Source organism: Schistocerca nitens, chromosome 7 (genome assembly GCF_023898315.1).
Source record: "Schistocerca nitens isolate TAMUIC-IGC-003100 chromosome 7, iqSchNite1.1, whole genome shotgun sequence".
Classification (NCBI taxonomy): Eukaryota; Metazoa; Arthropoda; class Insecta; order Orthoptera; family Acrididae; genus Schistocerca; species Schistocerca nitens.
In genome coordinates this window covers 407,780,300-407,806,149 of record NC_064620.1, presented here as the reverse complement: position 1 = coordinate 407,806,149, position 25,850 = coordinate 407,780,300, and the positions used below count along the sequence as shown (strand labels likewise).

General features: G+C 42.7%; 1 protein-coding gene across 1 annotated transcript in view; it reads right to left on the bottom strand.

Moving 5' to 3' along the window:
- LOC126195661 (vesicular glutamate transporter 1) overlaps positions 1-21,084 on the bottom strand; it is a 213,356-nt gene extending 192,272 nt beyond the window's left edge. The window contains exons 1-2 of the mRNA XM_049934286.1: positions 21,020-21,084; positions 6,861-6,920 (exon numbers count right to left, since the gene is read on the bottom strand). Coding sequence (XP_049790243.1) covers positions 6,861-6,920; positions 21,020-21,084 — 125 coding nt within the window. The remainder of the gene's footprint in view (positions 1-6,860; positions 6,921-21,019) is intronic.
- Positions 21,085-25,850: the final 4,766 nt, after the last annotated feature.

Genomic DNA, 25,850 nt, shown 5'->3' with positions numbered 1-25,850 from the left:
CTGTTCAGTCTGTACATCGAAGAAGCAATGGCGGAAATAAAAGAAAGGTTAAAGAGTGGAATTAAAATTGGAGGTGGAAGGAGATCATTGATAAGATTCGCTGTGTCATTGCTGTGCTCAGTGAAACTGAAACAGTTCTGCTACTTATGCAGCGAAGTAACCCACGACAGACGGAGCAAGGAAGGCATAAAAGCCTGCCGAAGTGGCCGAGCGGTTCAGCCGGCACAGTAGCTCAGCGTGTTCGGTCAGAGGGCTGCGTGCTCTCTGTAATTAAAAAAACTGAGTCAAGGAACCAACGATCAATTTCAACGGATGTCTTGTGATGTCCACCCCGACCAAACGCAAAAAAAAGAAAAAAAGCGGTTCTAGGCGCTACAGTCTGGAACCGCGCGACCGCTACAGTCGCAGGTTCGAATCCTGCCTCGGGCATGGATGTGTGTGATGTCCGTAGGTTAGTTCCGTTTAAGTAGTTCTAAGTTCTAGGGGACTGATGACCTGAGCAGTTAAGTCCCATAGTGCGCAGAGCCATTTGAACCATTTTTTGAAGGCATAAAAAACAGACCAGCACTGACATGAAAGATGTTCGTCACCAAGATAAGTCTAGCAGTATGAAAAATAGGCCTTAATTTGAAAAAAGAATTTCTGAGAACGTACGTTTGGAGCAGTGCATTTGTATGGTAGTGAAACATGGATTGTGGGGAAACCGGAGCAAAAGAGGATCGAAGCATTTGAGATGTGATGCAACAGACGAATTTTGAAAATTAGGTGGACTGACGAGGTTAGGAATGAGGAGGTTCTCCTCAAAATCGGCGAAGAAAGGAATGTATGGAATACACTGACGACAAGAAGGAACAGCATAGTAGGACAGCTGTAAAGACGTCACGCAATAAATTGCACGGTACACGCAGGTCGACACAGAAGAGAAATTCGTAACGGCCCCATCAGACTAGTCAGAACACTGTCGACCTTCTTTTATTTTTATTTTTCCTTTTTCTTTTTTATACGGTATATTCTTTTACATATTTTTTCAGTGGATTACAATGATTACTTGGACATCTATGAGCAATCCGTTTCGACTGGAATTACGTACAGACATAATGTCTGTATAAGTTTCACTGACGATATGGTATTAGCAAATGAAGAGATACTGCCAAAGGAGCTGAACGCTAACTGCGAGGAATATGGACTGAAGATAAATGTGAAGAATACAAAGGCAATGAGTTTTTAGAAGGTAATCAAAGACGATGAAAGTGAAAAATTGTGTTAGTGGAACACGTTCATAATTTGAGATTCTTAGGATGTAAAATCACCAGCATCATGACATGTCCTAAAGAAATAGAAACAAAAAGGGACGAGCGTTTTTTGTGATCCATTAAATATTAACGAAGAGTTAAGTGTTTTCTGTGGAGTGTTGCCTGTATGATGCAGAAACATGGACACTGCTGTGGAGAGAGGAGAAATGCTTACTCGCTTGTGATGTCAGCTGAACAAGAAAGAAATGTGAGAAACGTACAGATAAAATAAGGAATGAAGTTGTTTTACAAAGGGTGAACGAGAAAAGATAAACAGCGGAAGTAATTAAAATTAAAAAAAGAAATTTGCTGGGACCTGCCAAATGGGTACAACACTTCCTCTTGCTCATAATAATCGACATTCTTCAGATAGCGTAATATCATGGCTACTTGAGAGCCTTCTGTGTCTACCCTTTAATAGAGAATGCTCGCAGCCAGAAGACTCTGTATGGTGAAACTGTGTGAAGCACTCGTGCTTCCTAGCCAAGTGAGTGAGTTTGAAAGGGGTGAAATTGCGACTTAGCGTGTGGCGGGATGATGCATTTGAAGCGTTACTACACAAGTTGGGCGAGCTGCGTCAGTTGTGCGACCATGGTGGTATCAGTGGTCACGTGAACATTCCCACACTCATAGACGAGGTTTTGAACATCCGTACAGAACAGACGCCCGCCAGGATGGTATTGTAAGGGCAGCAGCGGGAGATCGATCAGCTACGATAGCACGAATAAGAGGGCTTGTGATCCCACCTGCGTCAACACGAACTGTTGCAGACTGGTTATTAGTATTTGGACTAAGGGCAGGCAAACCTCTAGCACCGCTTCCAATCACACCACAGTATCGATGTGCATGATGCCATCAGAGGATCACTTGGATGATGGAATGGTGCGCCGCTGTCTTCAGCGATGAATGCACCTTCTGCCTGCACCCAAGTGATGGTCGTTTGCATGTACGGCGTAGACCTGGTGTGCACTATTTCGTAGAGTGTATTCGTCCAAGACATACTGATCCAATTCTTGGCCTTATGGTCCTGGGTGCGATAACCTACAACTCCCGTTCACTTTTGGATAGTTCTGGTAGGGACGCTAACAGCGCACGGAACGTGCAGAATGTTGTAACACCCGTTCTTTCGCCGTTCGTGCAACAGAAAGCTGTCGTGTTGTTCTAACAGGATAATGCTCGCCCTCAGGGTGCCCGTGAACTCAACGTACTCTGCAAGACGTGCAGTATCTTTCCTGGCTAGCACGATCTCCAGCCCGGCCGCTATGGCAGAGCGGTTCTAGGCGCTTCAGTCCGGAACTGCGCTGCTGCTGCGGCCGTAGGTTCAAATCCTGCCTCGGGAATGTATGTGTGCGATGTCCTTAGTTAGGTTTAAGCAGTTCTAGGTCTAGGGGACTGATGACCTCAGGTGTTGAGTCCCATAGTGCTCAGAGCCATTTGAACCTTTTGATAATCTCAGCGATAAATGGACGAACTGTTTATCACAGACAACTGGTGTTGCGCTGACAGGGAAAACAATTAAGAGTTCCTGCGCAAAATCGCGGGATATTTTTGTTGAAATGTTATGAGGAATGGAAAGCAAAGACTTTAGGCTCGCGTCCTATAGCGCTTAGAGAAATTTGAGCCATTTTTGAACGATATCCGGACTTGTCCACAGTCGAGCACGTTTGGGATATGATGGGACGAGAAGTGACTCATGCAAATCGTCATCCAACTACTTTTACAGAACTGCGTGAATAGCTCGAGAAGGCGTGGCGTATTGTATCACAGGACAGTAGTCGCCATCTTTAACATCGACTCGATGCCAGAGTCAGCGTCTACATTGCCACCCGCGGAGGCTACGCCACGTACTAATGGTTCAAATGGCTCTAAGCACTATGGGACTTAACATCTGAGATCATCAGTCCCCTAGACTTAGAACTACTTAAACCTAACTAACCTAAGGACATCACACATATCCATGCCCAAGGCAGGATTAGAACCTGCGTCCGTAGCAACAGCGCGGTTACGGACTGAAGCGCCTAGAACCGATCGGCCACATGGCCATGTACTGATATTCGTAAGGATGTTTCAGCATGGGTCAATACTTGGTACTTCAGAACCGCTTGTGCTATTGATCTGTAAAAGCAATCATTTCATGTACTCCAGATGCACTGTTGCAACAGTAATTTTTTTGTGGACTTGAAATGTCTAAAAGAGTGTATTAACTTTTTTCCGACAGTGTATGTTCAGTGGAATATATCCCTGCGTGAATATCCGATAAGCACAGGAAGTTTTCCATACCACTTAACCACGTTCGTAAATCCTATATTTACATCTGTACGGTTACTGTGAGACTCACATTTGAGTGTTTGGCGGTTGCTTCATAGAACTATCAATTTCTTCACCATTCCGCTCTCGAATCGCACTAAACACATACATTATTCTTACCAAGAGATGTGGAAATTAAGAAAAAAAGGGAAAAAAGACTTTCAGAGGAGAAATTTGGTGGCTAAAATTTCGTAAGAAATTCTCGCCGCAACGAAAGAAGCCTATTTTTTTAAATGATTGCCGCCTTATCTCGCTAATTGTGTCTGCGGCACTCTCTCCTCTATTTCGCGATGGTACAAATTGCGTAAGCCGGCCGTAGTGGCCGAGTGGTTCTAGGCGCTATTGTCTGGAACCGCCCGACCGCTACGGTTGCAGGTTCGAATCCTGCTCAGAGCCATTTGAACCATTTGAACTCAAATTGCATAAAATTATCCGAAAACATTTATTTACACATAACACATGTGAAACACTAACTTATTATGGAGAGTACCAACTGAAACACGCTTTGTGGTCCGTTTGGATTTGGTATGCGTTGTGCAACGTGTAAAATTTTGCATAAATTTACGTAAAATACCTACGCCGTAAAGTGGTGTGACAGGAATTCTATGGTCGTCACATACTCAAACATTGACGTAGTTCACTGAATCGGTTTAAATGTTATTTATATGCCAGATATAGGTAATGATCGAATGAGTATCTCACTTCGATCATGAATTATCAATAATGTGCAGCCTGAGGAACTTTCACATAGTTAAATTTGCAAATGATGTCTTGAAAAGAGACATAAGTTTCATGAAAGAGAGAGCAGTAAGCACGGGGACTGGAGTCGCGGCAGCAGCGTTCAGTTGGAGGGAACTGGTGCCTGGGAATGAATGCTGATGGCAGCTTTCTGGCTCGTCTCCTGAGGCGAAACTAAAGAGCGATCGATGAGCGACGGGTGGGGTGGGCTGCCGGCCCCAGCGCAAGAAGAGGGTGCATCGTCATTAAGGCGGCAGATGGGGGCGGATATTGGCCATCGTCAGGGATGCCGGGCCGGGGAGACTGGGCTCAAGGGCGGCTTTTAAAGCACTTGTGGCACCCTATCAGTTTCCATTAGAGTGCGCTTTCCTCGAGTCCGCACGAGAGTCAACGGGTTGCCGCTCCTGATAACTGCTGACTGCGAACTCTCCAAACAGCATCAGGGCTACTCTTCACCCAATTTGCAGAGCCGAAAGCTCGGTGAAGACGTTTGGTGCAAATTTCCGTTTCTCGTCACCATTTGACCCACAGCTAACACAAGCCATAAAGGTGTCGCTAAAGGATAATATTTAAATGCCTTGAATGACGTACATGATAAGTCATAGCACTAAACGAAACTGAAAATGTCTGTCCTAAGGATATGCCGGCAACAGCATAACGAAAAGCTTTTTGTTATGTAGATGATGCATCTCTAGCAACACAATAAGTAAATCCTATGAAGATACAAGGAACGAAAGGCTATTTACAATTTGTACAGAAACCAGATGGCAGTTATAAGAGTCGAGGGGCATGAAAGGGAAGCAGTGGTTGGGAAAGGAGTGAGACAGAGTTGTAGCCTCTCCCCAATGTTATTCAATCTGTATATTGAGCAAGCAGTAAAGGAAACAAAAGCAAATTCGGAGTAGGTATTAAAATTCATGGAGAAGAAGTAACAAAGGACTTGGAAGAGCAGTTGAACGGAATGGACAGTGTCTTGAAAGGAGGATATAAGATGAACATCAACAAAAGCAAAACGAGGATAATTGAATGTAGTCAAATCGGGTGTTGCTGAGGGGATTAGATTAGGAAATGAGACACATAAAGCAGTAAAGGAGTTTTGCTATTTAGGGAGTAAAATAACTGATGATGGTAGAAGTAGAGAGGATATAAAATGTAGACTGGCAATGGCAGGGAAATCGTTTCTGAAGAAGAGAAATTTGTTAACATCGAGTATAGATTTAAGTGTCAGGAAGTCGTTTCTGAAAGTATTTGTATGGAGTGTAGCCATGTATGGAAGTGAAACATGGACGATAAATAATTTGGACAAGAAGAGAATAGAAGCTTCCGAAATGTGGTGCTACAGAAGAATGCTGAAGATAAGGTGGGTAGATCACGTAACTAATGAGGAGGTATTGAATAGGATTGGGGAGAAGAGAAGTTTGTGGCACAACTTGACTAGAAGAAGGGATCGGTTGGTAGGACATGTCTTGAGGCATCAAGGGATCACAAATTTAGCACTGGAGGGCAGCGTGGAGGGTAAAAATCGTAGAGGGAGACCAAGAGATCAATACACTAAGCAGATTCAGAAGGATGTAGGTTGCAGTAGGTACTGGGAGATGAAGAAGCTTGCACAGGATAGAGTAGCATGGAGAGCTGCATCAAACCAGTCTCAGGACTGAAGACCACAAAAACAACAACATGAAGATAATCTAGATACACTGAACAGATACTATAAACATACTCTATCCCAAAACTGCTAAAACTAAGGCGTCCGTATTTTACGAAAGCAAGAAGGTGTCAGGCTTAAAATTTAACATCAGCTTCTGTGGCCTTCAACACCCTAAATATCTTTGCGTGAAACTAGATCGCAGCATAATCGACTGAATATTCAGTTGAATACTGTGATCCTGTGTGTGACAAAAGAAGTCATGTCAGCAAGACTGATGCCCAGCTTAACGACAAAGTGAGAATTTTCACTGTCACGCCAAAATCTAGACCAGTTGCATTGTGGACAGAAACTGTGGTAAGGTATAGAATAGACCAGATCCTAGCGAGTTACCAGTCAGCGAAGTTGCAAAAATACTGGACGCAAAGCGCCCCATTATAATTGAGAGATCATATACAGCTTTGCGACTGTGGTGCAATGGAGCAAGCAGCAGACCACTTTATTCTTGAATGCAAAGTAAGAAGATTAAAGGAGACTGAAACGATTTTATGAATGACTCTCCAGACGCTGTTACGCGGTTAACCTCCCTGGACATAGGCTTTGACGGAACTATGAAAGTAATTACATCTGTAGGTGTTCACTAACAACAGAGCTATAGTAATTTGTTAATATTTCGATATGTTCATTTCATACCTAACTTCTACATTTTACACCTCACACAGTTTTCTGTAGTTTTGCCATGTGTTAAATAAATAAAGTAAAAAAATAATGCTTAACGTTAAAGGACGTACTCATCGTTTAGTTATTTGGATATTCAGATACTACTCGATGTACCTCACAGATGGTTTCATGACGTAAAATATTTCGAAGGAACTTACCCCATGTTCATGTGTTTCAGGTTCTTGGAAGGCATTTCGAATTCTTCATACCGGATGTTTCTGAAACAAAAGAAACGGACAAAGAGATTAATTTTCTTGTTTGTCTGTGCAGAACATACACTGATAAACGAAAACATTATGACCACTGACCACCGCGAAGGTTGATCCCACTTGGTGGCGTTGCGGGCATATGACACGGTAACAGAAGAATGTAACCGCACCTAACACGGACGGGGATCACCCTAGCGAAAATATGGGCTGCAAATGGGGGAAATACATTGAGATAGGCAACTTTGACGAAGGTGCAGATTATTATTACCCAGAGCTTGTGAACGAGTATCTCGAACACGGCGAAGTTGGTCGAATGCACACGTGCTACTATCCTGAACATTTACGGAAAGAGATAGGACAGTGAAACTACCACTAGGCGATATGCAGGGCGGTCCATTGATAGTGACCGGACCAAATATCTCACGAAATAAGCATCAAACGAAAAAACTACAAAGAACAAAACTCGTCTAGCTTGAAGGGGGAAACCAGATGGCGCTGTGGTTGGCCCGCTAGATGGCGCTGCCATACGTCAAACGAATGTCAACTGCGTTTTTTTTAAAAATAGGATCCCCATTTTTTTACATATACGTGTAGTACATAAAGAAATATGAATGGTTTAGTTGGACCACTTTTTTAGATTTGTGATAGATGGCGCTGTAATAGTCACAAACGTATAAGTACGTGGTATCACGCATCATTCCGCCAGTGCGGACGGTATTTGCTTTGTGATATATTACCCGTGTTAAAATGGACCGTTTACCAATTGCGGAAAAGGTCGATATCGTGTTGATGTATTGCTATTGTGATCAAAATGCCCAACGGGCGTGTGCTATGTATGCTGCTCGGTATCCTGGACGACATCATCCAAGGGCCCGGACCGTTTTCCGGATAGTTACGTTATTTAAGGAAACAGGAAGTGTTCAGCCACATGTGAAACGTCAACCACGACCTTCAAAAATGATGATGCCCAAGTAGGTGTTTTAGCTGCTGTCGCGGCTAATCCGCACATCAGTAGCAGACAAATTACGCGAGAATCGGGAATCACAAAAACGTCGGTGTTGAGAATGCTACATCAACATCGATTGCACCCGTACCATATTTCTATGCACCAGGAATTGCATGGCGACGACTTTGAACGTCGTGTACAGTTCTGCCACTGGGTACAAGAGAAATTGCCGGACGATGACAGATTTTTTGCAAACGTTCTATTTAGCGACGAAGCGTCATTCACCAACAGCACTAACGTAAACCGGCATAATATGCACTACTGGACAACGGAAAATCCTTGATGGCTGCGACAAGTGGAACATCAGCGACATTGGCGGGTTAATGCATGGTGCGGCATTATCGGAGGAAGGATAATGGCCCCCCATTTTATCGATGGCAATCTAAATGGGGCAATGTATGCTGATTTCCTACCTAATGTTCTACCGATGTTACTACAAGATGTTTCACTGCATGACAGAATGGCGATGTACTTCCAACATGATGGATGTCCGGCACATAGCTCGCGTGCGGTTGAAGCAGTATTGAATAGCATATTTCATGACAGGTGGACTGGTCGTCGAAGCACCATACCACGGCCTCACGTTCACCGGATCTGACGTCCTCGAATTTCTTTCTATGGGGAAAGTTGAAGGCTATTTGCTATCGTGATCCACCGACAACGCCTGACAACATGCGTCAGCGCATTGTCAATGCATGTACGAACATTACGGAAGGCGAACTACTCGCTGTTGGAGGAATATCGTTACATGTATTGCCGAATGCATTGAGGTTGATGGACATCATTTTGAGCATTTATTGCATTAATGTAGTATTTACAGGTAATCACGCTGTAATAGCATGTGTCCTCAGAAATGATAAGTTCAAATGGTTCAAATGGCTCTGAGCACTATGGGACTCAACTGCTGAGGTCATTAGTCCCCTAGAACTTAGAACTAGTTAAACCTAACTAACCTAAGGACATCACAAACATCCATGCCCGAGGCAGGATTCGAACCTGCGACCGTTGCGGTCTTGCGGTGATAAGTTCACAAAGATACATGTATCACATTGGAACAACCGAAATAAAATGTTCAAACGTACCTACGTTCTGTATTTCAATTTAAAAAAACCTACCTGTTACCAGCTGTTCGTCTAAAATTGTGAGCCATATGTTTGTGACTATTACAGCGAAATCTATCACAAAGCGAAATAAGTTGAGTAACTAAAACATTCATATTTCTTTAATTACTACACGAATATGAAATAAAAAATGTGGGCTCCTATTTTTAATAAAACGCAGTTGATATCCGTTGACCTATGGCAGCGCCATCTAGCGGGCCAACCATAGCGCCATCTGGTTTCTCCCTTCAAACTAGACAAGTTTCGGCCTCTTTATTTTTTTGTTTGACGCTTATTTCGTGAGATATTTGGCCCATGTCACGATCAATGGACCACCCTGTAAAGTTGGACGTCCAAGTCTCTTCACAATCGTTGAGTTCGGAAGCTTGTTTTCAGTGTAAAGTAGGATTGATGGTAGTCTATGGCATCTATGCTGAAAGAACACAATGCTAGTGCACGCACAAGCGTTTTGGGGCACACCGTTCATCGTACATTGTTCGACATGGAGCTCCGCAGCAGACCACCACTATGTGACCCAACGACATCGTAAATTACGATTTCAGTGGGCATGTGACGATCGGGACTCGAACGTTGATCAATGGAAATGTGTCAGTTCTTCGGGTGAATCACATTTTTGCTACTCTGTGTCTATGGTCGTCTCCATAAATGCCGTTATCGAGGTGAACGGCGGCTCGAAACGTGCAGCGCGCGACGGACGCAGGCTGGTGGAACAGCGTTGTGCCATGGGAGACATTCCCATCCGCTTGCATGGGATCTGAGGTAGAAATCGAAGACTCGCTGACAACTACGAACACTTGATAGAAAGATAGCGAGGCGAAAGATGAAAATTAACTTCTGTCCCGTACACCAACCAACCTAGACATGCTCATTCGATGGTTATCTACACCCATATAGGTGTCCCTTATTCATCCCTGCAGCACATTGTCTGAAAAACGAAAACGGGCAGAACGAAAGTCATACATTTCGCATGCATGTTGCGTAAGCAACCTTTCTGTCCATTTTACAGTAAATTCGGTGAGATCATAGCAATGACACCCAACGCTTACATATAATTTTCTAAAACAAAAACATCACCAGCAAGAAATGAGAGTAAAAACGTCCTCTTGTTTGTCTCAATTACTGAATTGGCAATTGTTGCGAACAATGAATGTTTTGATAGCTCATCTGCTCTTTGTCTGGTGTGGCAATGTCACTTACCGATCGCAGTCTTCTGTTGGGCAGGAAATGAATTGAAATATTCGTATAATCTAAACTATGAGCAATTTAAGTTAAGACTTTTTTAAAGCTTACGTGAAACGTACAAATTGTCACACGTTTCCCTACACCTCCTCCCTATCTCTCCAACATCAAAACATCAACGCGAGTGAACGAGAAAGTATCAAGCACGATGCATAATTTTGCAGAACGTAAAGACTCTGGAAAATAATGCATTCACTTTTAGTTCCTACAAAGAGACTACAAAACGTTACTCTGCGTTACAGAGCTCTGTTTATATTACTGACTAAACTTGAATGTCACTAATTTGTCTAGAAACACCTAGATCATTTGATTCGCCATTAATGTCTGTTTCGAAGATTTTTACTTGTCAGCTCGTTTTCACATTACCTCTGTGGAGTCACTGAGGATTTTTGCACCGCTATTTATTATTATATTTCCAGGCACAACAACGTAGAAATTGCTCGAGGTGTTTCGGAGATAATGGAATGTGCAATCACACACACACACACACACACACACACACACGCATACATACATACAATGGATAATAAAAGACCAGCTTGTTAAAGTAACTTCATTTATCATCTATATACCATAGGCATCACTTGCAAAAAGCTCAATTCCTGTTTGTATACAAGAATAGCAGTTTTGTATCCGACAGATTCAGTCATTTAACTCTTTTGCAGGTCTGAGAAGACATTACGGGATAAAAACATGTTGAAATTGAAGAGTATTCCGCTGTTGTTGCAACAATCGGAATGACGTTCGCCAGACATTTTACTTCGTTTCACACATAAGTTAGTATCGCCTAGACAAGCGTTACGTTAATTTTCATCCACAGTTGACGGAAATCTGCGCCCTTGAGGGAATGGTATGTGATTAGATATGTATTTCCCTTTAGGGTGATCAATTGAACACAATGTAACCGTAGATCAGGTTTGTCATTAGGAATTTCTAGCATCGTTGTTCTTGTCGGAATACGATTTTGGCATATTCATTGAATACTTGTTTGCCGGTAGTCAAAGAGTAGAAAAGTATGAAGATGTGGATTCTATGATTTGAATGTACACTTCCTATCCCAGTTGATCCTTATGTCCTGATTCGTACCGTTTTTTTCGTTTATGAGTGGATGGTGTGTGTGTGTATGTGTGTGTGTGTGTGTGTGTGTGTTTGTGTGTGTGTGTATGTGTGTGTCATCTGCAAGGAGACACGCTTAGTGCAGCTGTGGTCATTGTTAATTTTTGACCAGGCACTTGTTCGGCTGAAGTAATTCAAAGAAGGGAGCTATTCTGAAGTGATTGAGAGTGTGGACTATGGGTGGCCATTGTAGAAGAGGATGTCCCCCCCCCCCCCGCCCAAACAAGTGACCGGATGGAAGTCTCCTTTGTGGGCAGCCATTCAGTACTCTGTCACTGATTCCTGATCTGAACGGTTGATTTTGTGTGTGCTTAGAATATTTTTCGTATCATTTTCAGTAAATTCAGTTTATTGATACAATGAGATTAATGATGGACGATCACCAATGGTATTTGCTTGAGTACAAATATTCCTATTATTGAGCTAATTTAGATAACTAATATCGTGTGAATATTTTGATTTTTCACTCGGTCAGCAAAATAAGGCGACTGCAATAGCCATTCGCCCAGCGGCTCTACGTGGACCGTAATGCACAGGGAATATGGTAGCTCCTAAGATTAAAATTAAGTTTGTCAGGAAAAATATCTTATTGGAATACTGAGCTGTGAAGCAAGTCTGATCATGTTACATAATGGTGTGTACAAAGAAATGTATAGAAAACAGCACCAAGTGATAGGGTGCATAAATAACTTGCCATGATAACGAAACTGTTAGGCAAGTGATATGTGCATTTAGATTAAAATAAAGTGAGAGGAATCAGTACAGATAGGATATTCAATATTTTGGTGAGATCTGTAACAGTAAAATAAATACATTTAGATTGATGTCTGTTGATTTAATGTGTCTCCAGACGAGCTTTGCTTGCAAGATACAGAGGTATAGTTTTCCTGTTTGGAAGCCAATGATAATGAGAATGTTTCGTTGCATGAGTAAGAATGCTGAGAGAGTGTGTGTTTGGTTTAATAGATTAATATAGCACGTACGCTAAGGATAACATCCCACACCAGCCCCAACTGTTCGTTGACACTACAGCTCTACTTAAACTATGCTAATAGACTATGGTCGTGTAAAATAAAACCCTACACGGTACATACAATCTCTCAACGTTTATACTCATGCAACGAAGCAATCTCATTCTCATAGACGGCCATACAGGAAAACTATAGCTCTGTGCCTTGCATGCAGTGCTCGTTTGTAGATTTAAATGATTAATGTACATTAATGAGCTAATATGGCGGTTCTTGTCCATTCTAGCAACCATTTTATTCTCGCCATGAGTGACGTGTTCCTTGTTCATCCATAACCTAATCATATGCAACATTGACACGAAAGGAGCAGTGTGACGAAGCACAGAAGTCAACACTCTGCACTGTGATTTGATTAGAGCTGCGTTAGTACAGCGAAATATCGTGAGACGCTGAATCTCGGAATAGTTGGTCACAGTAGTGATTCCGTTGCGCAAATTAAAATAAAATTACAGGCCATACTTTATTGGTAATTTGTTCTGCGAATTATTAACAGAAAATATGTTGTTCCCAATGACGCTATGCTATGTCTGAGACATCGACATGATGTGTAACCGCTGGTACCGCTGGTGCACATATTGCTTGCTCGTCAAGTCACATGTCCATCCTTGTTATTAGGATTTCGGCCGTTCACTTGAGTAATAAAATAGAACAATAGAACATCTACAGCCATCTTTACGGTGTTATTTATTATATGGGTACCAGTTTCGGTGCAGGACTTGACTGACCATCCGTATACACGATCTACGAGAGTTGTGCAGAAAGTAAGTTCCGATCGGTCGCGAAATAGAAACCACTGGGAAAATCCGGTAAAGCTTTGCACAGATGTGTTGGGCAGTGTCTCTAGTAGACCAGTCGATCGTGTCGCGTCGCTCTTTTCAGTTTTGAGTGAACAGTGAGCACGTAAAGGTGCGTAGAGAATAGCATCTCCCGCCAAGTATGAGGGCCTGGCTAGAGATTTCGCCTGTGTCATGCAGCCCGCATAACACAACTGTCGAGCAGTTCCTTCTTCATGCCAATTCTCGGTCGCACACTGCAGGGGCTAAGAAGACTATCCTGTAGCGTTTCCGATGAGAAGTGTTTGATCACCCACAATTCTTCTGCGCCTCATCTCTGCTCACAAGAACCGCTGGCTATGAAGACAAAATTTTTCCACAGACAACGAGCTGCAGACCAGTGCAGATGACAGGCCGAAAGCACAGGCGGCTGCGTTCTATTTCGAGGATATTGGAATGTTGATACAACACTTTGACGAAACTCGAAGCTGGAGCAACGACTTTGTAGAGAAGCAGGTGGAAGGTGTACCTAACTGTTGCAAATAAAACGTTTCTTGTTTTCACTGTGGTTTCCATTTTGCGACCGATCGGAACCTACTTTCTGGACAACCCTCGTACAACTGTTTTTCACAGACTACCTCGTTGTTACAGGTAGTCTGCGAAAACCAGTTATAGATATTGGTCACTGATGAATCGTGTATACAGGTAGTTTTAACCCCTTCGGCCTCAGTTCTGGCACTGAAGCTTCGAAACTGTTAAACTAGTAGCCATTTAATAAATAACATTAAAATCTTAAACATGGCTGTGATTCAGCAAATGTATAAATTTGTAGAGGTTGAAATATTCTGTCAACCAGCTAAATAAACCTTTGATTTGCAAATGGTTGTCTGACTTTCTCAACCTTTTCAAAAATAACATCGTACGGAGGGCTGTAGACGTTCCATTTTATTACATATCTAGTGGTTGTCCGATAGATATGCAGGAGAGTTGTAAACTCTCAGTAAAACAACCAAATCGTCTAAACGTACGTAACACGTAAATCATAAGCAGGAGTGCAGTAATATTTATTAAAGAAGGATTGCACGACATGTTATTAATTTATGGTGAATGTCACCAAAATATTTCAAGAACTGCATAAGTGTGTGGAGAACGGTTCCCAGTTAGATGCGTCCGGCTTCCTTAATACTACCTGAAGACTTCACGAAAATGGAATTTTGCTCCAAGCAAAAGTATTCTATTAAAAACTGCTACCAACAAAGTAGAAGAGGCAGTGGTCCTGTCAGCTGTCTCAATACTTCCGCGCACCAGTTCACGTTGAATGCAATATAATCTTTGTATCGGTCAAGGAAATGTTCAAGCTTAATCTTCATGGACAAAATAACCCCAGTTCCATATATCTCTACATCACAAGCGACATTTTACTGATTTACAGCGCAGGTTTGAGTACTGTCAATGGGTTATCTAACAGGATAATAATTTTATGGTTAAGGTGTTATATTTTTCTAGTCATAACCAACAGCAAACACCGCTCACAACGGTTGTTCAGATATGCGTCGCAAGCAGAAGATGAAGTGATAGAGAAAGTATGTGATAATATGGAACGGGTAATTCCGTATGCAAAGGCATATGAAAATTAATAATCAATGGGTATTAGAACTAGATTGTAAGGGATGGAACGGAAAGAAGGGAGTCGAATATTAGTAAGAGTTTGAAAGAGGACAGGAAGACTTGGGATAAAATGAGCAGGAGAGATATACACCAGTCTATGGGAATTTCTAAAACCAATAGGGAAAACGGCACCCAAACTCCTAATTCAGTTGGTGTGTACAATCTATGAGACTGGGAACATCTCATTAGACTTACGAAAAAAAAAACCATCCATACAATTCCCCATTTAGGAACGAAGAAATATCGGTCTATCGAACGTTCATATGAAAAGCTCATGCATCCAGGTTGATGACAAGAATACTGTAAAACATAGAAGAATGGAAAAGACAATTAAGGATCTATTAGGCAACGATCAATTTGGCTCTAGGAAAGTTAAAGGTACCAGAGAGGTAGTTGTGCTGCTGCGCTTGGAAATAGAAGCAAGAATGAAGAAATATAAAACACGCTCACTGGATACGTCGACCTAGAAAAAGCGTTTGACAGTGTAAAATGCTGCAAGATGTTCGAAATTATGAGAAAAATAGGAGTAAGCTTCAGCGAAAAGTGGCTAATATAAAATATGTACAAGAACCATGACGGACGATCAAGACTGCATGGCCGAGAACGAAGTACATTGTTTAAAAAAGGTGAAAGAAACGGATGCAATAATTCGCCTCTACAGTTCAATCAGTAGACCGAAGATTCCGCCTGCTTATCTGGGTGGTAACGTGATCGCCTCCCGTGCAAGCCGACCCGGGTTCGATTCCCGGCCTGGTTGGAGATTTTCTCCGCTCGGGGACTGGGTGTTGCGTTGTCTTCATCATCATTTCATTCTCATCATCGGGACGAAAGTCACCCAATGTGGCGTCGACTGAAATAGTACTTGCACTTGGGGGCCGAACTTCCCCGGACGGGGCCTCCCGGCCAACAATGCCATAGCTCATTTCCATTCCTTTTTTTTTTGTACATCGAAGAAGCAATGATGAAATTAAAAAGAAAAAAATGGTGCAGGAGTGTTATTATGATTCAGGGTGAAAGGATATAAATGATAATAGTTGCTGATGATGTCGGTATCGTCAGTGAACTTGACGAAGAATTACAGGATCTGTCGGATGAGATGAACTGTTTAATGAGTGCAGAGTATGGATTAAGAGCAAACGGAAAAATGGACGAAAGCAATGAGAAGTAGCAGAAATATGAGTAGCAAGAAACTTAACAACAAAGTTTGTGGTTACGAAGTAGACAAAGTTAACAAGTAGACAAAGTTAACAAGTAGACAAAGTTAACCCATAAGTAGCGCAGGAAGGGGGACATGTAAAGCAGACCAGCACTGGCAAAAAGCGCATCTCTTCCCAGGAGAAGTCTTCCGGTGTCAAACGTAGACCTTAATTTGAGGATGAAATTACTGAGAATGTACGTCTGGAGCACAGAATTATATTGTAGTGAACAATGGATAGTGGGAAAACCGGAACGGAAGAGAATCGAAGCGTTTTAGATGTAGTGCCACAAAAAACTGTTGAAAATCTGATGGAATAGTAAGACAAGGAATGAGAAGGTACTCCGCATAATCAACGAAGGAAGCAACGTGTGGAAAACTTGCAAGAAAACGGGACGTGATGATAGGATATTTCTTAAGGCATCAGGAAATAACATCGTTGTACTAGAAGTAACTGTAGAGCCTAAAAACGGTAGGGGAACACAGATACTGGAATACATCCAGCACGTGGAACTCTGAAATGAAGAGGTTGGCACAGGAGATAAATTCGTAGCTCTACACATCCAACCTGTCGGAAAAATAAGACTAAAAAAGAGGTATTTTTTGCTAATAATTAAGTCTAAATTACTTAATTAATTTCTTTACATTTATTACGTTACTGCCATACTTCAACTACTGCCATCAGGAGGCACTAATGCTGCTCATTACGGGCCAAAGGAAACTGGATGTGTAAGGTCATCAGCATCATATTCACCCTCCACGATGGAACCAATGTACCCCATCTGTCTGCGTCTAGAGTAAATTCTGTGTGCAAGTGAGTAAATGAAGATCCAGCAAAACATAGAATCCGTGAAACAAAACTCTGCGCCGAACCATCGTTCTGGACACATGATTGATTTTATGTTTTGATCCAAATGCAGGTAAATGATACCTTTTATACGGTTGTGATCATGTTTTTATGTTAAGGTTTATTCATATAATTTCCTATGTATCGAGTTTACCTAATTATAGCATGCAATCTACCGTAAGTCATCATCGCTCGTCAGCGACGTGTTGATGACGAATTCATTTCACCATACGTGATATCTATGTCAGTTCCTAGTTACTCGTAACACTTGACGAAGTACTAATTGTTGTTAAACTACATCGCAGTGCTGATACGCGACTTTGCCGTCGATATAATAGGGGAAAAATGTAATGGACTTCCCACCTAAAATTTTTACTTTTCCTTTGAGTACGATGATTAACGCTTTATATGAGGACCATGTTTCTTACTGCGGATTTCATGGTACAGTGGTACCTGGTTTATCCGGAGTAGATGGGACCGTAGGTCATCGAGATTACAAAAAAATTCGGAAATTCAGAAAGAGAATAATGTGGTATCTGTTAAATGCCAAAAAACCCTCACGTTATATCTGTTTTCACGTAACATAAAAATTGTTCATGAGTTACTCACATCTACCCGGTTACTGGAAAATAACCACAGTAAATTTTACTGTCTAAGACAATCAGTATGATTCTTTTCAGCCAGATTGGTACGTCGTTTACGCATAGCACGATTACACAGTGTTTCGCAAGCGTTATTTCAGATGAAGTATATTATGTATTACGTGCCAAATAAACCATTATTTTGTGGCATTTGTATGTGTCATAATGACGTAGGATTGAGAGTTAGCTACTTCACCGAATCCATCATTAGTATATCATTGTCTGCAGACGAACATATGTGATAAATTCATCAGATCATATCGTCAATTACATCTTTAACACTTACGTATGAGAATCCTGGGACAGATCAGAGTATTCTATGCACAACCACCCTCTGTTTGCGTGATGGGAACCCGGTTTAAATGAAGTAACGGAATTTATTAAAATTTGTGGGGAAGGTCTGATGTCGAATTCTACCCCACTGTATTCATCCCATTGTCATTTGTCTGTATGATTTCGTTGTTTTGAGATATGGTCGTAATCTTTATTGGTGTTTGATAGCGTCTATGAAAAGCGAGTTATTGCCCCCTTTCCAGAAGTTTTTCTAGTTTTCAGATCCCCTCCCCTCTAAGTCACATATTCTAACACTCCAACTGAGTCTTTGTACGCGCCAGTCATTACGCATGTTAAGAGACCATTTTTTCTTGTAATAATTGTTTCGATAAAGTTTGATTGCTTGTGTGGGCATTCAGATTATTTTAGCCATCATTATTTTTATTTATTTCTATAATTTTTTTTATCTAAATTGACCTGAAAATGTTCACAGACGTCACATATTTTTCCATATCCTACGAACTCTCCTACACAGTCAACAATTCGGGCTTCAAGAGATATAGGTTCAAATGACTCTGAGCACTATGGGACTCAACATCTGAGGTCATCAGTCCCGTAGAACTTAGAATAACTTAAGCCTTACTAACCTAAGGACATCACACACATCCATGCCCGAGGCAGGATTCGAAACTGCGACCGTAGCAGCAACGCGGTTCCAGACTGAAGCGCCTACAACCGCGCTGCCACACCGGCCTGCTCAAGAGAAATTGTGAAAGAGTACCAGGCCTCCCAACTTCGAATAAAACACATTGTTTGATACACTTTATGTCTCTGTGTCTCTGTAGCATGTTCGTAGGACACCTTACCTGCGCTATTTAAATTAGGGTTTTAGAAAGAGAGTGTACTGTTAGGGACAAACGACGTTGCATGCTCGGCAGACGACTGTGGTATGCGAGAAACCAGTGAACTACTAATCCCTCTTATAGTACCGGTTACTAATTCAAGCACATAATTGTAACAGACTTGTACTTCTCATTCACAAACTATTTTAAAAACCTCACTAACCACAGATTTCTTTTTTCATCCTGTGATATTGATTACAAGATTTTTCACTTGTTTTTTAACAAGAAAATGCTACAATTCTTCACATGTCTCGTGGGAGCTTACTCACTCTATTGTCTGCAGTTACGTAGTGTGGAAGCCTAATTTAAGTTTCTGAGCTGTAGCCTTTTTATTGAATAATAATTACAGATAATTATTAAGGATTTCATTTATGTAATAGCGTTTTATTTAGTAAAACTATTTGAAATACCGTATTTCCATGTTCTTAGTAAGTCAAAAACGTTAGTTAATATTTTTACGCCAGGCAGGTAGCAACCGCATTGTTCAATGACTAAATCATTTCAGATGCATGTTGGCTCTGTTGTTAACCATTCTCGCATTGGAAAAAGACCTGATCTTTGTCAGAAATAAAGTCCGATTATATTAATTTGTCAATTTCTACGGTGTAAGAATTTTATTGAATTCTTACAGTCAAAACTCACTGAACAACGCATTTGCCCCGATCATCCACCGATTATCGAACAAAAGCAATGTGAATGGAAATAAAAGTCTAATTTTCTAATCATGATATAATGTAAATTTTTCAATGGAGCTGTTAAGAATAGGTGTAAGAATGGGAAATACTCCCACCGGTGTTGGAATGCGCCATCTTGAGATGACTAAGCACACATATTCGCCTTTTTTTCTAATTATTCGCATTTTCAAATGTTACTTAACTGCAGGGTGTTTCCTTCGTGTAACTTCTTTGAACAAGAAGACACATGTCAACTGACGACAGCGACTCCCCTCCCTCTTTCGAGTACAGGGTGAATAGAAAGTGGTTGGTTGTATGGTGGAAAGTGCGTCTACTAAGGGAATGGCGGTGTAGGACACTAAAACTGTTGAGGATAAAACTGGAGTAGGGAGTGGAAGGCTTTTACTTGGCAGTGTCTCTCCGGATTTATTGAAACAAGAAACCAATGACCACTTTTAAGTGTTGATATGCCAAAAATTTTCGAGAACAACGGGTTGGGGAGAAATGAGTACATGAACGAAGCCGGGCGCAAAAAGCTAGAACCTAAGTATAGGGTGTTCGAAAATTTGCGTTACAAACTTCTAGGATTTACAGAGAGGAGTGAATGAACAATATTTTGAATATTAGGCTCCGGCGGCTGTAAATGTATGTATATACATGGTGATCCTGTGATAGTGTTACACATTTTCAAGAGTGATGGAGGCTCATAAATGTATCACTTTGAAGTAAGAGCCCTGCTTCGAAAGCGACAAGTCGAAAGCTACAAGCGAAAATCATTCTGATACCTCTGACTGTGGAATACATGTATCGGTACTATTTTTGCTACCTGAGGAGCTATGAGCACTTCTTCATCTTCGATTCTTTGAAACACATCTCCTCTGTTGAACAAGTGTTAATACCTCTTTAGGTATGCATTTTAGGGCCCATGTTTACCAGACATTTTTCCTTGTTCTGGTCCACAATACCGCCTCTGAAAGTTACCTACCTCACAGCCTTAGAAACTACAGTACTGGCACATGTCTTCCAGTGCCAGAGATGTTAGAACGGTATTCGCTTACAACTTTCGACCCGCTCGTTTCCCGTAGAGTGATCCTTACCTCAAACTGATACATTTACCCTTCTCCATCAGCTTTGTAAGTTTGTAACATCATCACGATATCAACCTTTTCTGGACATGGGTTCCAGTTTCAAATATTATGTACTCACGGCGCTGTACAGATCCTAGAAAGTCTGCAACTGGAATTTCCGAACGCGCTGCAAATGTATGGCGGAATAGTTCGGAACGTTGGCGCCGACAACCTAGACTTGGGTTGGGGGACTGAGGCGAGTGTCTGCTCCGCCTGTGACTACGGGAGCCGCCGGGTGGCCGGTCCGCCAGCGGCAACACGTGTAGGCTAATGGAGGCACGGCGCGGCGCTGATGGAGCACTCTGATTGCAACGTATACCGTCCCTCATAAGCGGATCATAATTGTAGAGTCGTTGTCAGCAGTGAGGGGAGGCCGCTCTGTCACCGAGGGGGAGGCGAGGGGCCGGGCCGGGATATTAATGGGTCTGTTGCCGCCCCGCAGCGGTTCGCGCTAAACTGCGCAGCACGCACCGGCGCCAGCGCCGCCCGGCTGCCTACGGCTCAATCCAGCAGTTATGAATGTTGCGCCGCGACGCTGCCCCCACCCCAACCGCCGAGTGCATTATGAGCCGGCACGTCCGCTCCCCCCGTGCGTCAGGGGGCGGTGGCAGCGGCGGAGGCGGCGTGTCGCATGCCAGTTGTCACGAATTAAGCATCGCGTCATCCGCCACGCCATCCTAATTCACTACCCTCTATCTTCCTACTTTCCTTTCATCTACATCTGCAGGATGTTCCCGAAGGACAGAAAGCAAAAAACTCTAGTAAGTACGGGCCCTAGAATGCGTACCTTAAAGCTCCTTCTACACGGTCAACTCTCTTGTCTCAAATGACTACTCGAGGTAATTGAGTCGACTGCAGTGCACCTGGTATTTTACTCCTGTGCTGAGTGATAACTTCGACAATTTCGTATACCAAGAGAAAGGACACCAGGGTTGACAGAAGCGTCCGATCCCACGCGTCGGCTTTGACCCGTGACGTAAGGATGTTGTCGTGTGTGACGTCATGACGGCGCGGAGTTTTGTTTGTGAGTGTGGCGTGTTTGTAGATGTCGTCGTGTTGTGATTTGTTGTGCTCTCTGGTGGTATGTTCAGGGTTTTCGTTTGTGTGGTGTAATGGGCTCAGTTTGCTTTTGCTCATTATCCAGAATTGTTCGAGTGTCGGTTGTGTTTGTAGTGGAATTCGTTTCAGTGAGTTAACGATTTTGTGTGAAGATTAATTTAGTGTTGTTCGCTGTACATCGTGTGGTAATTTTAGTAAAATTAATCGGTTGTTGTTCTTGTTCGGGAATGGATATAACGGATAAAAACAGTGCGCAAGTCAAGGGAAGTGTTCCATCCCAATATGTGGCTGTATATGTTGATATTGGTGTCGGGAGATGTTTTTGAGCTATATAGGCCAAGGGAATTGTTTGATCGTAATTTATGGGATCGTGAGCTGCTGTTGAGCTATATAGGTGAAGGGCAGTGTCCGATTCCAGATGATATTGTGTTTAGTGTTAATTGGGGAGTTTTGTGATGTCGGTTTTTTTCGTCGTTTTGTGTGGTTTTGTATAGGGGTGGGTGTCTAAATTTGCTTATATTTAGTTTGCCCCCACCCAAAAACACCCTACTTCCCGCGCTTGTCCCGTTAGTGTCATTAGGCTTTTTGTGGAAAGTGTGTGTGATTGTTTTTCGATGTATTTTCGTCCTCATAATGTGTACGTAACGACTTTATATGTGCCATATTGGAATCGTGGTTTATGGTCGTTTCCGCCATATTTGTGACGTCATGGGTCAAAGCAGACGGGTGGGATCGGACGCTTCCGTATTTCCGGACACCAAAAGTCAGGTCCTAGAGGATAGGATGGGAAACTTATTAACCATTGCTTGTTACTTAACAATCGTTATAACAACGAACATGAAAACTCTTTATTAAGATTTTGCGAGGCCCAAGCATTATTGTTCTTTTCTTTAGAAACTTCAAACTTTAAGGAATACAGTGAATTTACTCCAGCTTCACTTTAATGTTCAAATGTTTTTGAAATCTTATGGGACTTAACTGCTAAGGTCATCAGTCCCTAAACTTACACGCTACTTAACCTAAATTATCCTAAGGACGAACGCAGACACCCATGCCCGTGGGAGGACTCGAACCTCCGCCGGGGCCAGCCGCACGGAACACGACTGCAGCGCCCTAGACCGCTCGGCTGATCCCGCGCGGCTTCACTTTAATCATTAACCATGTTTCAAGATTTTCCTGTCATAAGAAGGAAGTATATCAACCACGAATAAATTAAAACTCGTCAGGCCGAGGTTGAATATGGCGCAAGCCCACAGGAAGCACAACAGGATCAGAGGTAGACCTCAAGCACTAGTCCCAGGCCTCAACGAGACAAGCAAAGTATCATGTAACTACAACTCACGCAGCAATTCCGTCTTAGACTATATAAGGACACAACAATAAACCTTTGATCCGCCTCAAGGATACCACATTCAAGGCAAATACAAATGCAGGTGCGGTATAATTAAAAAATTATTGAAGCATTAAACATATACACTTATTAAAACCACGTTAACAAATGTAAAAGTAGGCCTCAGAAAAATATCCCCACTACTTGCAAGGAAACAACCATAAAACTTCGACGCAGCCATATGATACCACACTTTAGGCAAATACAAAGGCGAGTGCAGAAAAATTAACAAATGATTAAAGGCTTAACCATAGGAAATACTAAACCCACCTTAACAAATGCAAAACTAGCCTTCAGGAAATAACGTAGACAATCCATAAGCACATTATCCGTCGCTATATGAATGGTTCTAGGCTAACCAGATAGTCTACACCAATTTTAGGCGCTTCAGTTGGCTTTAGAAAACCGCTGCTGCAACTTTTCATCCAGAAACGTAGCAAATGTTACAACCTTTGGGGCTCTAAACGGAGTGTACTACTGGACGTTCTGCGAGGTCGCTGTGGCACCTTAAAACACAGGTTCTGCTACTAACTACAAATACAGTGGCTGCCAAAAGGCAGACCGGGCCATTCTTCTTAATGCAACACAGTTCTAAGATAAGCTCCCACTTAGAGCAGAGCCCAGCCTGCTAGACCTTAAAATCAAAACACAAATCACAGGCACTAAATCTTAACTTAAAACAAGGTGCCCAAAAAACTCTAACGGGCAAACCAATTGCTCTACGGGAGAGAGCTGAACACGTGTTTGCGGTTAGTTTTGTAATGAACCAACCGATCACCATGCGGCCATTTGATTAGTACGAGGCCTATTCGCAAAGTAAGGTCCGATCGGGCGTGAAATGGAAACCACAGTGTACACTACTGGCCATTAAAATTGCTACACCAAGAAGATGACGTGCTAAAGACGCGAAATTTAACCGACGGGAAGAAGATGCTGTGATATGCAAATGACTAGATTTTCAGAGCATTCACACAAGGTTGGCGCCGGTGGCGACTCCTACAACGTGCTGACATGAGAAAAGTTTCCAACCGATTTCTCATACACAAACAGCGGTTGACCGGCGTGGCCTGGTGAAACGTTGTTGTGATGCCTCGTGTAAGTAGGAGAAATGCGTACCATCACGTTACCGACTTTGATGAAGGTCCGATTGTAGCCTATCGCGATTGCGGTTTATCGTATCGCGACATTGCTGCTCGCGTTAGTCGAGATCCAATGACTTTAGCAGAATATGGAATCGATGGGTTCAGGAGGGCAATACGGAACGCCGTGCTGGAACCCAACGGCCTCGTGTGACTAGCAGTCGAAATGACAGGCATCTTATCCGCATGGCTGTAGCGGATCGTGCAGCCACGTCTCGATCCCTGAGTCAACAGATGGGGACGTTTGCAAGAAAACAACCACCTGCACGAACAGTTCGACGACGTTTGCAGCAGCATGGACTATCAGCTCGGAGACCATGGCTGCGATTACCCTTGACGATGCATCAGAGACAGGAACGCCTGCGATGGTGTACTCAACGACGAACGTGAGTGCACGAATGGTAAAGCGCTATTTTTTCCGATGGATCCAGGTTCTGTTTACAGCGTCATGATGGTCGCATCCGTGTTTGGCGACATCGCGGTGAACGGAAATTGGAAGCGTGTATTCATCGCCATACTGCTGTTATAACCCTGGGTGATGGTATGGGGTGCCATTGGTTACACGTCTCGGTCACCTGTTGTTCCACTGACGTTACTTTGAACAGTCGACGTTACATTTTAGATGTTTTACGACCCGTGCCTCTACCCTTCATTCGATCCCTGCGAAACTCTACATTTCAGCAGGATAATGCACGACAGCATATTGCAGGTCTTGTACGGCCCTTTATGGATACAGAAAATGTTCGACTGCTGCCCTGACCAGCACATTCTCAAGATCTCTCACCAATTGAAAACGTCTGGTCAGTGGTGGCCGAGCAACTGCCTCGTCACAATACGCCAGTCACTGTTCTTGATGAACTGTGGTATCGTGTTGAAGCTGCATGGGCAGCTGTACCTGTACACGCCATTCTATGTTTGACTCAATGCCCAGGCGTATCAAGGCCGTTATTACGGCCAGAGGTGGTTGTTCTGGGTACTGATCTATGCATCCAAATTGCGTGAAAATGTAATCACATGTCAGTACTAGAATAACATATTTTTCCAATGAATACCCGTTTATCATCTGCATTTCTTCTTGGTGTAGCAATTTTAATGGCCAGTAATATACATCCAATGAAGCTTTGCACAGATGGGTTGGGTAGTGTCTCTAGTACTCCCACTGATCGCATGACGTCGATCTTTTCAGATCTGAGAACACAGTGATCACGTAAAGATGCCTAGTAAGTAGTGTCTCCAACCATATATGAGGCCCTGGTGAGAGATTCAACCTGATGTCATGCAGCCCACATAACACAACTGTCACGCGTTTCCTTCTTGATGACAGTTCTCGTCTGCACTCTGCAGGGGCAATGAAGGTGCTCCTGTGGAGTTTCCGATTGGGAAGTGTAGGATCATCCCTAATGAAGCTCATTATTTGTTCCCCCTAAGTATTATCTCTGCTCACATAAACCGCTGGCTATGAAGGAAACATTTTGGCACAGAAAACAAGCTGCAGGGCATTGGCTGCAACCACAGGGGTCTACCTTTTATGACGGCGGTATAGGGAAGTTGGTACAACGCTATGACAAATGTCTACTATGTAGAGAAGTAGCGGGAAGGCGTAGCTAACTGTTGTAATTAAACTTTTTGATTTTGAAAGTGGTTTCCATTTGTTGACCGGTCTGATCTAATTTTCCGAATAGCCCTCGTAACTTCAAACCACTCGGAAAGGAAGTCACGAAGCTGTCCCATTAAAACAAGT